Genomic DNA, 12,239 nt, shown 5'->3' on the forward strand with positions numbered 1-12,239 from the left:
CACAAGCCGGAGCAAGTTTGTGTCTCAGGTCTATGTAAGGCACTCGGTGCCATGTATTCTCCCATTTATCTGCACATTATGTGCATTGGTAATGAATAATTCGCTGGCCTTTAATAAATCCTCCCATCAACTTGTGTCTACACACACAATCAGGAAGACAGAAGAAGCAGTGATATCTGGTTATAGGTCTAGCAATGTCCATTTGAATATGTGTTATACTAGGAATGAATAGTTTTACTGAGCTATTAATGCAATAGAGCATATTAATTGGACACATGCCAATTATCAAGATACTGATCAAGATGAGGGGGTGAGGAGCCACTGGAGCCGAGTGAGGACTGGGGATGCAAGTCTCATGGAGCTTGAGAGAGAGCATGGGCTGCAGAGTTCTGTATTGATACAGTTAGCGGCAATACCATGTACATAGCAGTCTGTTAATTTATATTCTGGAGTGAAATCTTCTATTGGAGGAGAGACGATTGTAAAAAAAAAGGGTTAGAATCAGTGAAATAACCATATTTTTTGTTCTTTATTTGCAGCTGAATAACCTGGATCCTGAACTGAAGAATCTATTTGACTTGTGTGGGATTTCTGAATCCCAACTGAAGGACAAAGAGACGTCCAAAATCATATATGACTTCATTGAGAAGAAAGGGGGAGTTGAAGCTGTGAAGAATGAGTTGCGCAGGCAAGGTGAGTTCACCACGGTAGTGGTATGTGTGCCGGCACTTCACGGTGTAGAGTGTCCAGGGATTTGTTCGATTTCTGTGGATTGTTTGCTGCAATCATACTGCCTCTTTCCTGAATGCTGCAACAGGGCATCAATAAAACTTGAATAAACTCAAATGATCCTTTAGGTTTTTAAGTCAAGCGTTTGTAGCCCCACATCGAACCTGTAAGCAGATTAGTCAGCAGAAAGCAGTTAAGAGTTTCCAGGCTGGATGTCAAATCAGTGTGCCGGATATTAATCCTGCAGTTACTCAGAGTTAGACACATAAATTCTGGGATAGAATCACAGAAATTTACAGAACAGAAGAATCGGCCCATCGTGTCTTTGCCAGCTCCCTTGAGAGTAATCCAAGAGGAATTGGATGGATATTTGCAAAAGAAATTGGGGGATGGGAAGCGAGCAGCAGCGTGGGGAGTTAAAGAAATGGAATCAATGGGGATGTTTAAAAGAGAGTTATTCAGATAGTTAGGGGTATTAAGGGCTAAAGCATAATAATAGACACTGGGATTGAAATAGCTGCTGCTGATAAACTGGAACAGTTTATCAATGATTTCTTTACACAGATTTAAATATACTGACAGTCAACAGCGCAGAAAACAAGGCATCAACCAAACCAGTTAATGTTGGTGTTTATGCTTTACATGAGTCTGCACATACTCCTTACTTCCTCCCACAGCCTTCTATTCCCCTCTCCCTCATGTGTACATCTAGCTTCCTCTAAAATACATCTAGATTATCTAATTCAACCACAGCTGCAGCAGCGAGTTCCACAATCTCACAATCCTCTGTGTGAAGTAGTTCCTCCTAAATTATCTGCTCGATCCCCTTTGTCACTATGTTATATTTGTGTCCCCTGGTTACGGACTCCCCAACCAGTGGAACAACCTATTTATGCTTATCGAACCCTTTTATTATTTTGAACACCTTTATTAGGTCATCTCTCAAACATCTTTTCTTTTGTGAAAAAGGTGTAACCTATGAGGTCTATCCTGATAACAGTAACGCACCAGCCCTGGTATCATCAGCCTCTTCCTGTTCCTGTTTCCATATGTGGTGAACAACACCAGTGTAGGTTTGAATGGCCAAATGCCCTGTTTCCTTACTGGCACCATTTAAGGATGGCTCTGCTTCAGGATACGTGTTGAGACAAAGTCAGAAGCTCCAATATTGTCTTCAGTGGGCTAGGGGAAAGGGACATCTGAGAGGCAATTATATCTGGTGCTCACTGAGACCACAAGGGGAATTGGCAGCATTAAATGTAGGATTGAGGCTTTCAAACCACTAATTTTAAACCAGGTTTCAAATCAATCATTCTACCAATCTCTGCAACCTCCACAAAACCACTCGTTCCTTCAGCTTGTCTCACATCCACTGCTCCACCATTGGCGGTCAGGCTTTCAGCATATCTGCCCCCACGTACTGGAACTCCATCACAGTTCATTCGCCTCACCCCTTCCCACGGCTCCACTTCAAGACCTTTGTCTTTGATTGAGCTCAGGTGCGAACCCTAGACTCTCCAATGTCTTGCAATATCCTCCCAGCATGAAAGGCGCTACATAAATGTAAATTTGTATTGTATTGTGCTCTTTATCTGTATGGTAGATTGCGGGTTGGTCAGCCTGGGTAACCACCACAAAGTGAGTTTCTTTCTCTCCCCTTGTTTTCATCCTGCTAGGTGCACCACAGTGGTTCGGTAGGTGGGACAAGCAAAGTGTGTCTGTTTGTGCATGTACAGTAGAGAGCCCGATATCCTCACCAACAACACCAGCACCTTTCTGATCTGAGATCAGGTCATCACACAGTGCAGTACACGGTGCTAGCCAAACACTTCTACCGGGAGTTATACTGTCCCTCCAATAGCACACAGTGACATACTTTCTCCGTCTCCCCACACAGTTCCCCCTTACTCACCAACACAGTGACAGCCATCTCTGTCTTCCCACAAAGTCCCCCTTCCGCCAATGTGGCCCCTTTCTCTTGTCTCTCGTCTATCTTTCTCTCCCACAAATCTTGCACCCTACCCAGTTCCACCCATCACCCCTCGCTCTTCCATCACCTACAGAACCAGTAGGCGATTTCTGCTGACATTATTTCGAGATATCGCTGCATCCAGTTAAGCAGGTCTGAGGTTGTATGGCTTATGGATATGGGGCTCACTCCAGGAGTTGACGGCTTGTGTGAATCGAAATGTAACCTGTTTTCCTAATCTGTTTGCATCTACTGAATAGCAGAGAGGTGTGTGTTAACTGCAAGAAATCTTTCCCAATCTTAAACAATTTTCCTTAACGCTTCAGTCTGTGATGATCTGTTTTATTGTATGTGAGGTCCTTAGTGAAGGATCCATTTTATTGTGAATTTTTAGTTTGTATAATGTGTTAACATCCTCTCAGCCTTATTCTGAACTCTTTCAGCCCCAGCAGGAAATCCTACTTAAAAGGAATTGTGTGCAATAAGCAGCAAACCAATCCTGTTTATAATAATCCTTAGATTTGATACAGGACCTTATCACGTTGTGTAAACGTCTCAAAGCTCTTTACAAAGCTCTGTATAGTGCTTGCTGTGTGTGTGTGTGTGTGTGTGAGAGAGAGCTGAGGCATTGTTCACTCTATCTTTCCAGCAGATGGCGTCTGATTGTAGGTCACACACCAGAAAATGTTAAATGTGACCTAATTTTCAAAGCAGGTCTGCAGGAATTATTGGAATGATTATTACTATGAGCTGAGATTTCGCATTCCAAATAGGAGATTAAAGTCACTTTATGTGTGAACTAATATTTTATCACAATCATACGTAACACTCTTCCTGCTCCATTAAACTATTTCTTGGTGTTTGTTTGCCTTCTGCACTTCCTGTGAATCTTTATTCCTCAACGTTAGTTGTCATTCAGTATTAATATCCTCAGTTCAGCCAAATAAAGCCCTGTTTCAGTATAACTTATTCATTTTTGGTTTGCATCAGGTATTCAGGTATTTCAATATATTTTGATATATATTATATTTGATGTATTTTCTTAAATGGAATGTTAATTAACACAGCTCTGTTAATTACCTCAAACCGCTTGGCTTTTCTTCCTGCTCGGGACCCTCACTTTCAGCCACTAACTTCTGGAACTCCCTGCCACTATCCTTGCCCCAACTTTGCCCATCTTCAGATCACACCCGAAATGTTCCTCTTTGATTGTTCCTATGGTTACCTCTGCTTTCTCCCCGGCTCGGAGTCGAGCTCTGCCATTGATCATTGCTGCAAGATGCTATCCACCATGGATGGTGCTGTTTCAATACAAGTTGTTGGTACTGTGTTCAGAGCCATCCACAATTATCTGTGCTCTCTTGCTTTTGAATTACGTTTTGTTCCTTAAACTGCCCAATTCTCAAATTTGTATCTGGAATAATTGTTTCTCCCACTCTGTTTCAGCTCCTCCACCACCTCCACCATCCAGAGGAGGTCTCCCCCCACCCCCACCCCCACACAGCTCAGGACCCCCTCCTCCCCCACTCCCTCCCGCTCGGGGCCGAGGAGTCCCTCCCCCTCCCCCTCCACCCCCTTCAAGAGCTCCTTCAGCAGCCCCAATAGCAGCCCCCCCACCTCCGCCACCTTCCAGATCAGTAGTGGGCGCCCCTCCACCACCTCCGCCCCCAAGCAGAACGTACACCCCACATCCACCCCCCCCAATGCACTCGGTTGCTGCTCCGTCAGGCCCTCCACTACCCCCTCCTCCCCCACCGCCTGCAGTTGGTGGTCCCGGAGCCCTGGCCCCCCCACCCCCACCTCCCCCACCTCCACCTCCTGGTCCACCTCCATTCCTGGCACCAGCAATGACATTGAACAACAATGAAATTCCTTCGCCGACCGGGGGAACGGGGGCCCTTTTGGATCAGATCCGGGAAGGGACTCATTTAAAGAAAGTGGACCAAAGCAGCCGGCCTGTGTCTTCCTCGGGAAGGGATGCATTATTAGACCAAATACGGCAGGGTTTTCAGCTAAAGACTGTGAGTACAATTTACACTTAGATAGTAACTTCACCCATCGTTAGTTACCTGAATTAGAATATCGTGTCCAGTATTGGTCAACCCACGTTAAGATCATCCCCGGTACCATTCATCTGCACCCTATCAGATGTAGATGAGATTTACTGGGCATCAGCAGCAGATGAGATTTACTGGGATGATTGGTTTGGCCTATGAGTGGATCTTGGAGGAACTAGGACTTTTTCCATTGGAACCAAGAAGATTGAGGGGTGACCTGATCAAGGTATTGAAAGTTATCAGCGGTTTTGATAGTGAGAGAAATTATTTCCACTGGCTGGTGAGTCAGTGACTGGAGGGCATCAATGTAAAATAATAAATGAGCAAATGGGGAGGTTAGGAGACATTTTTCACAACAGAGTATAGTAATTAGGATGTGGAATGCCCTGCTGGGAGCGGTGGTTGAAGCAGGATCCATATTGCCGTTCAACAGGGAGCTAGATAAATGCTGAAAAAGGACTGAAAGGATTGCTCTTGAACGAGCCGGCAAGATACGATGGACTGAATGGTCTTCGAGCCTCTCAAAGCATGTCATGAAGGCGATGGGCAGCAGAAGGAAAGGAGGTGGGATTGGAAGGTGTTAACCAACGACACAAAAACATATTTTTCAGGAGGGTTTTAAAGACTGACAGTGCTGGATAAACCTGGTATGCAGCACTGGACTTGGAAGAAATTGAATATTATTGCCCTCAGTCTGTGAGCAGGAAAGTGGGAATACATTAGGTGGGTATTGTGGAGAAATAAAGTAGTGTAGACTTGATGGGTCTAAGCTCTAACATTGTAAGATTCTATGATAAATTGACATCCTAATTTGTCTTTTTTAAATTTCCATATTAACTAAAAATATCAGACAAACTACTTAGGAGGTAGGAGCAACTACTTCAAGCAATGGGTAGTGAGAATGTGGAACTCACTTCCTGAAGCTGTGGTTGGGTTGAAGCAGATAATAAAGATCCCTTTTTTTAAAAAAAGGAAGATATACACAAGAACAACAACAAATTACATTTGTATAGTACCTGAGGAAGAAGTGAACAGAGGGATATGGCAGGGAGTAAGGAGAGGGAAGACTTATAAACACCGGCAAGGCAAGTTTGAGTCAAATGGCCTATTTCCGTGCTGTACAGTCCATACATTGATAACAAAGTATAGCTGAGCCACACTTCGGCAGAGCCACACTACAAAATTCTATGTAGATCTTTGCTTGAATCCAAACCAGCAATCCTGTGTGCCTGAGCACTTGCATTGTGACTTGTATCAATCACACAGCAATCCCTTTATACATGTCGCTAACGGTTCGAATATGTTTTATATGTCACTAACAAATGGTGCACTCATTGATCCTCAGGTAAATGAGCAGGATTCATCTTCACAAGCACCTGCTTCGACAGCTGGGATTGTAGGCGCCCTGATGGAGGTGATGCAGAAAAGGAGTAAAGCCATTCACTGTTCAGGTAAGCTTGTATGAAGCTGACATTCATCACTACAGATCCAGCACAGTCTAAATGCAAATGAAGATTGTGGCATATAAGACCTGTGTCATCTTAAGCACGGTAGTGGTTTCTTTGTGTGTCATACACCCGGCTGATCACGGTGACACACGTGTAAGACACCCGGCTGATCACATTGATTGGTTTTCGCATGTGTCAGACACCCGACTAACTAAAAACAAACCAGCCATCAGTGATCAATTGTGTTTTGAAACAAAGCAGCTAAAAATATCTTCACTTTGTTTGGTTTGTTTTCTAGATGATGATGAGGAGGACGATGAAGAGGAAGACTCTGATGATGATGATGAATGGGAAGATTAGAGTTTCTCCGTAAATTTGCCCCATCTCTCTTGACTCCTGTAAAAATAAGTCCTGTAAATGCTCGGCTGATTCCGCTGTATATTTTTGTTGCCTTCTACTTTTTTTAATTAATCTGTGCAATATGATTAATTGGGGGGGGGCGGGATTTGACTAAGCATTGTCTGTGAAGCTACTCCCTATGCAGAATTTGGTTTGAAAAAAAAGCAGACAAAAAGGATTAAAAACAAATGGTTACTACATTGCGAAATCAGGGGCAGGGACTGCGAGACAATAAAAATGACATGCACATTAATTCTGACTGTTTAAAAAAAGCCAGGCAAAGTAACACTATTTTTTTGAAAATCAATCATTCTGTACCTAAGAAATAACACTTGTTAAAAACTTTAGCTTTAGCACTATACAATTTTTTTAATGCAGCTCTTAAGATACTCTGTCCATTCACCTGCTTAATTGGCAAAGAAGCTATGGAGAGAATTTGCACAGTTCTTAAATCTTTCACAACAAGAATGCCCAGAAACTGCTTTGCGGATATTCCCATTTGAGTCTCAGTACACTCACTCAGCAACAACCTTATCTTCGGTGGTACACTACAGAGAAGCAATAACTCACAATTATTTGTTACCAGTGTCTTATACTGCATTCAGCATCACTACATCACAACTGCTCCACTCACTGAAATCTCCTCACCTGTGGTGTCCATTGCATTGCACCCCTGGCTGCTCCAATATATACTGAAGACGAGGTTGTTTGTTACAAATAGGAATCTGAGTCCCTATATTAGAACTATAAACCGAAACTTTGGGGGTCAAAGGTAATTTTAACCCTCATTGCAAGCATTTGTTCCATTTAAGAGTTCCTATTTATTCAACAGTGTAAAAGATCAATGGGAAATGGCCCAATATTGCAGTTGGAGGCTGCAATTTGGAATCTGGGTTTGTTGATCTGTGCTTTAAACTTCTTCAGCCTGTACTGTTGGGAACCGTTGGCCTGGGGTTTGTATCTAGTCCGGCAGCGGATCTTGGGGGTTGATGCCGTTCCAATATGGTCTTCTTGATGTCGCGGCGTCAGAATTCAGCACCGAACTCCAAGACATGTTCGCAAATATGGAATGGAACTTATTAGCTAAAATGTACTCCTGAATAAATGTTCAAAATTAACCAAAATGTTTTTGTTTTGAACTTTGTGGCTTTTTGTTTTGTGTTCTCATTTCACTCACGCCAATATTGGAGCATTATAACTTACAAATACTTGGTCGTGAGTTAACTGCATGCTCTGGAATATAACCATCACCTCAGCAGGTTAAATGTGTTACCCTGGCTCAGTTGGTTGCACTCTCGCCTCTGAGTCTGAAGGTCATGGGCTCAAGCCTCAGAGGTCATACAGTCTTAAGCCAGCGTGGTGCAACATCGGGTGATTTTTTCCGGCCCGCCACCATTCCAACTGCCGCTCCCCCCGTCTCTGGTAAATGCCCTCCCAGGGCAGTGGTAGGAGCCGGCAGTTCAGAGGATGCAGAGAGACTTGACTGCAGTCTGTCAGGAAGGTAAGGAAGGCGGGTCACTATTTGCAGCAGCAGGACTAAGTTACTTAGGACGTGGTTGGTAAGAGATTCACTTGCCTTCCTGACAGACTGCAGTGATGGTCGGTATTTCCACTCACTGTGCTGCATCCTCCCAACCGCTGGCTCCTAACGCTGCAATGGGAGGAAGTTCACCAGGGAGGGAGGGAGCGGAAGTTGGAATGTTGGAAATAGTCGCAGGCTGGATAAAATCACCAGCCGGGCCGGGAAGCCGGCTCGTGGCAGCCGAAAGGTTGGAGCACCTTGGTTTAGGCTGATGCTGGGAAAGTGCCACATTGTCAGAGATGCTGCCCTTCGGATGAGACGTTAAACCATCTGTACCTGTTCAGGTGGACATTAAAGATCCTGTGGCACTATTGGAAAAGAGAAGGGAGTTATTCTCTTTGTCGTGGCCGACAATCCCCCAGATAAAATTGGTCATTCACTTCATGGCTGTTTGAGGGTCAAATGGGCTGCCTCGTTTGCCCACAAAAGACAGTAACTGCACTTTGAGATATTTTGACCTGATAAGGTGGTGTAAAATTGGAAAAGTAAAGTTGCATGAATGCACTTTGAGCATAAAAACTGATAGTGGTTTGAGCTGGTAACTGTAAATACAATACAAAATTACATTTGTATAGCGCCTAAATTAAGTTTAATTTAGAGAAATGCGAGGTACGACATTTAGGATGGCCGTTTGTGTGATATTACTGTGCCTGAATTTGCCTACAAATCACTTAATTAAATCCGGTTTCAATGTAAGGTTTATGTGCTGATGATGAATATTCCATGGTCTTTACCTACCCTTCCTCGCCCGTTTCACTGTCTCCCTTTCCTCCAGTACATTAGCAAGTCCTCATACTGGCCTAGCAAGTTCTTCCACGTTTTGCTTCTCATCATTGCAATCTCTTCCAGTTCTATTCTGTTCTGTATTGGCAACTCTGGGCTATTGCTCATTCCTCCATTCTATCCCCCCCGTCAGAGGCAACTACAGCAACTATCTGTCCCCTTTCTGGAACTGTCTCCCCCAAATCTCTCTATAAAGGAGGAAATTCCTCAAGACTGTTTTGGAATCTTTCAAATCCATCTGAACACGCAGAAGGGATTGCATTCAACTTGTCCTCAGGACAATGTCACTGGAGAGTCAAATGGACTGAGTTATTATTATCCAGTTGTCTCTCCAGTGGATCTTGAACCCATGATCTTCTGACCCAGAGGTGAGCTCCACCAACTGAACCAGGCTCATCCTTCTCTCAGTGTGTACAGCCAATTATTTTTTGCTGAATGCTAAAGAGCACAAGTTAGTGAATGTTTCTAAATCCATCGAAGGGTAAGATTTATAGAAATCGGTGGTTTAATGTTTGTGAATTTCCTGTGTGCTTCGGCTGGCTGTTTTAATGTGTCCTTTGGAATCTAATAGAATATTTGTAATATGATAATTATCCTTGCATTTAACATTGCACCTAATCAGGTCGAGGCGTCTCAAAATATACCATAGGATTTATTGTAAAGTGAGTGATTCTATTTTTCAGGTAAATGTGGCAACCAATTTACATCAGTAACATTCCACAAACAGCCATGAAGTGAGTGACCAATTTTATTTGGGGGATTGTTGGCCTTCTCTGGAGACTCCCTTATCTTTATGAATTATGTCAAGAGATCTTTAACAGTCACCTGAGATGGGATCTCAGTGTAACATCTTGGTTTAGTAGCTTATCCAAAGGATGACACCTCCAACAATACAGCGCTCCCTAGCACTGCACTCGAACATCAGCCTAGGCTGTGAGTTGGGAGTCCCAAAGTAGGGCTTCAACCCACAACCTTTGGATCCAGTTAATTGATCTTGCAATAAGACCACATTTCCACAGCTAGGTTTACTACACTGTAAAAATGCAATGTGTCTCTCTCTTTCCACTTTTCCACACACTTTTTAAGTCAACTTTTCAACCACATTTTCAGTCATCTCTGCTTCCCCCACCCCTGGCTGGGGCACCCATTCAGCTGCATAAAGTAAATATCCCTTTTGAATTTCTGAATTAAGAAGTACCAGCGTGTAACATCAGAATTGATACCAGCATGTAGTGACACTCTGTAAAGTTACCCAGATCAGTATTCATTCATAGCTAAAGGATTGTGTTACTCCACATGCCTCTGTTTACTTAGCAGTAAGTAGAAATCTGATTGTTAGTCGATTGGTGGATCGCTTTTCTGGGGATAATAATCCCCCCTAAAAAACAACAATAATTTGGTCACTCAATTCACTACTGTGTGTGGGACACTGCTGTGTGCAATTGGCTGCTGCGTTTTACCCACAAATGTAATTCACTTTACAGTATATTCTGTGAAGCGCTTTGAGACGTCTGTAAGACGTGAAAAGCATTGTATCAAATGCCATTATTCTTAAGTTTTATGGTAAAATTATAATAATAATCTTTGCATTTGATACAATGCCTTATCGTGTCATTGAAACGTCTCAAAGCTCTTCACAGAAGTTACTGTAACATGTAAGGACTGTATGTTTTATGGATGAACGCAGCAGCCAATTTGCACACAGCAATGTTCTGTACACAGTCATGAAGGGGGATTGCTGGCCAGGACACCGGGAGAAACTCCCTTCTCTTTACATCCCTGTGTAAACAGGCATGGATAGAAAATTGACTGAAGAACAGGAAACGGAGAGAGTGGGGCAAATACAATGTTTTTCTGATGTAAATAGTAGTGTCCCAAAGTGCTTAGTATTTGGGATCATTGGTGTACTCTACATAAATGTCAGGAACTCAGGTTTGTCCATAACACTTCATATCAACAATACTCTCAATAACTATGTCAATGCGGATCAGTTGGTTGCTCTGAGTCAGAAGGTTTGAGTAAAGCGCTCTGTGAGGGGCGCTGTATAAATGCAAGTTGTTGTTGTTTGTAAGTTCAAATCCCAAATCAGGACTTTGAACTCACAGTCAGGCCGACACTCCAATGCAGTGCTGAGAACGTGCTGCTTTGTTGGAAGTGTCGTCCTTCAGATTAGACGTTTAAACCGAGGTCCCATTTGTGCCTGTTCAGAACGATCTTGCAGCACTATTGAAAAAGAGAAGAAAGTTTCTCCCTCCAGGTGTCCAGACCGACAATTCCCCAGATAAAATTGGTCACTCACTTCATAACTTTTAGTGGGGCATTGCTTTGCACAAATTGGGCTGCCTGCAAAATACAGTGAAGTGCTTTGAGTTGTCTTGAGAACATGGTAAGGTGCATGACAACCTGGTAAAGTGTTATCAAATGAAAGAATTATAATAAGAACAGTTTGTCAAACTCTGTCAACAGCACAGTCACAAATACCTTTTCTGGTCGACCTTTCTTGACGCGCAAACCGTTCATGACTGGAACCGTAACTGTTTGCAAAAGCAAGTTAAAGCCAAAAATATCAGCAACAAACATAACATGAACAGATGGAATTTCTCAGGGGACAATCAAGGAACTAATTTCTTGCCCACCCCACCATCATACACACACATACACTCACAGAAGAAAGAATGACCGCTATCTGGGTTATGGGTGAAAATTGCAAGGCTGATCCTTTTCAGGATGGAGCTGAGAGAATGCTGCAGCTGTCATTGTTTCAATCTTCTGAGTCACTGCTTTATTTATGTCCCCAGCATCCTCCCAATGGCAGCTGTAAACTCCAGCCCTCCACCCCCCCGATTTCATCCCCACATCGCAGGTCCCTGAATTCCACCAGGTCGTAGCCTGTTGTGAGTCTGTCCCGCCTTCAAATTTTCAGATGGAAGTCAAACTGGAAAATTCTTCATTCACGCTTACTTTTGAAAGTCGGTTAACTTTGTCCTTAAACGAATCGAGAATGAAATTTCCACAAACCTGCGAGTCCTTAACTTTTTTAAATACACAGAAAATGATGAGAATCCTCGCATTTGATTATAGCGCCTTATCACATTCTTTGAGATGTCTTGAAGCACTGCACTTTTACTGTTAAGTGCAATGACTGTGGGTTTCGTGCGGGAAGGCAGCAGCCAATTTGCGCACAGCAGTGTCCTACAAAAGGGCATGAAGTGAGTGACTGATTTTATCTGGGGGATTGTCGGCCAGGACATCAGGAGAGAGAAAATCTCCCA

The 12,239-nt window shown here is 43.3% G+C and overlaps 1 protein-coding gene across 2 annotated transcripts in view; it reads left to right on the top strand.

Moving 5' to 3' along the window:
- Window positions 1–7,726, top strand: part of wasla (WASP like actin nucleation promoting factor a) — a 50,931-nt gene extending 43,205 nt beyond the window's left edge. For both annotated transcript variants that reach the window (XM_007898556.2, XM_042335991.1), the window contains 4 exons: window positions 540–693; window positions 4,145–4,719; window positions 6,101–6,206; window positions 6,502–7,726. In XM_007898556.2, the coding sequence (XP_007896747.2) occupies window positions 540–693; window positions 4,145–4,719; window positions 6,101–6,206; window positions 6,502–6,563 (897 nt within the window). In that variant the 3' untranslated portion in view covers window positions 6,564–7,726. The remainder of the gene's footprint in view (window positions 1–539; window positions 694–4,144; window positions 4,720–6,100; window positions 6,207–6,501) is intronic.
- Window positions 7,727–12,239: the final 4,513 nt, after the last annotated feature.

Source organism: Callorhinchus milii, unplaced genomic scaffold, assembly GCF_018977255.1.
Source record: "Callorhinchus milii isolate IMCB2004 unplaced genomic scaffold, IMCB_Cmil_1.0 Scaffold5, whole genome shotgun sequence".
NCBI lineage: Eukaryota > Metazoa > Chordata > Chondrichthyes > Chimaeriformes > Callorhinchidae > Callorhinchus > Callorhinchus milii.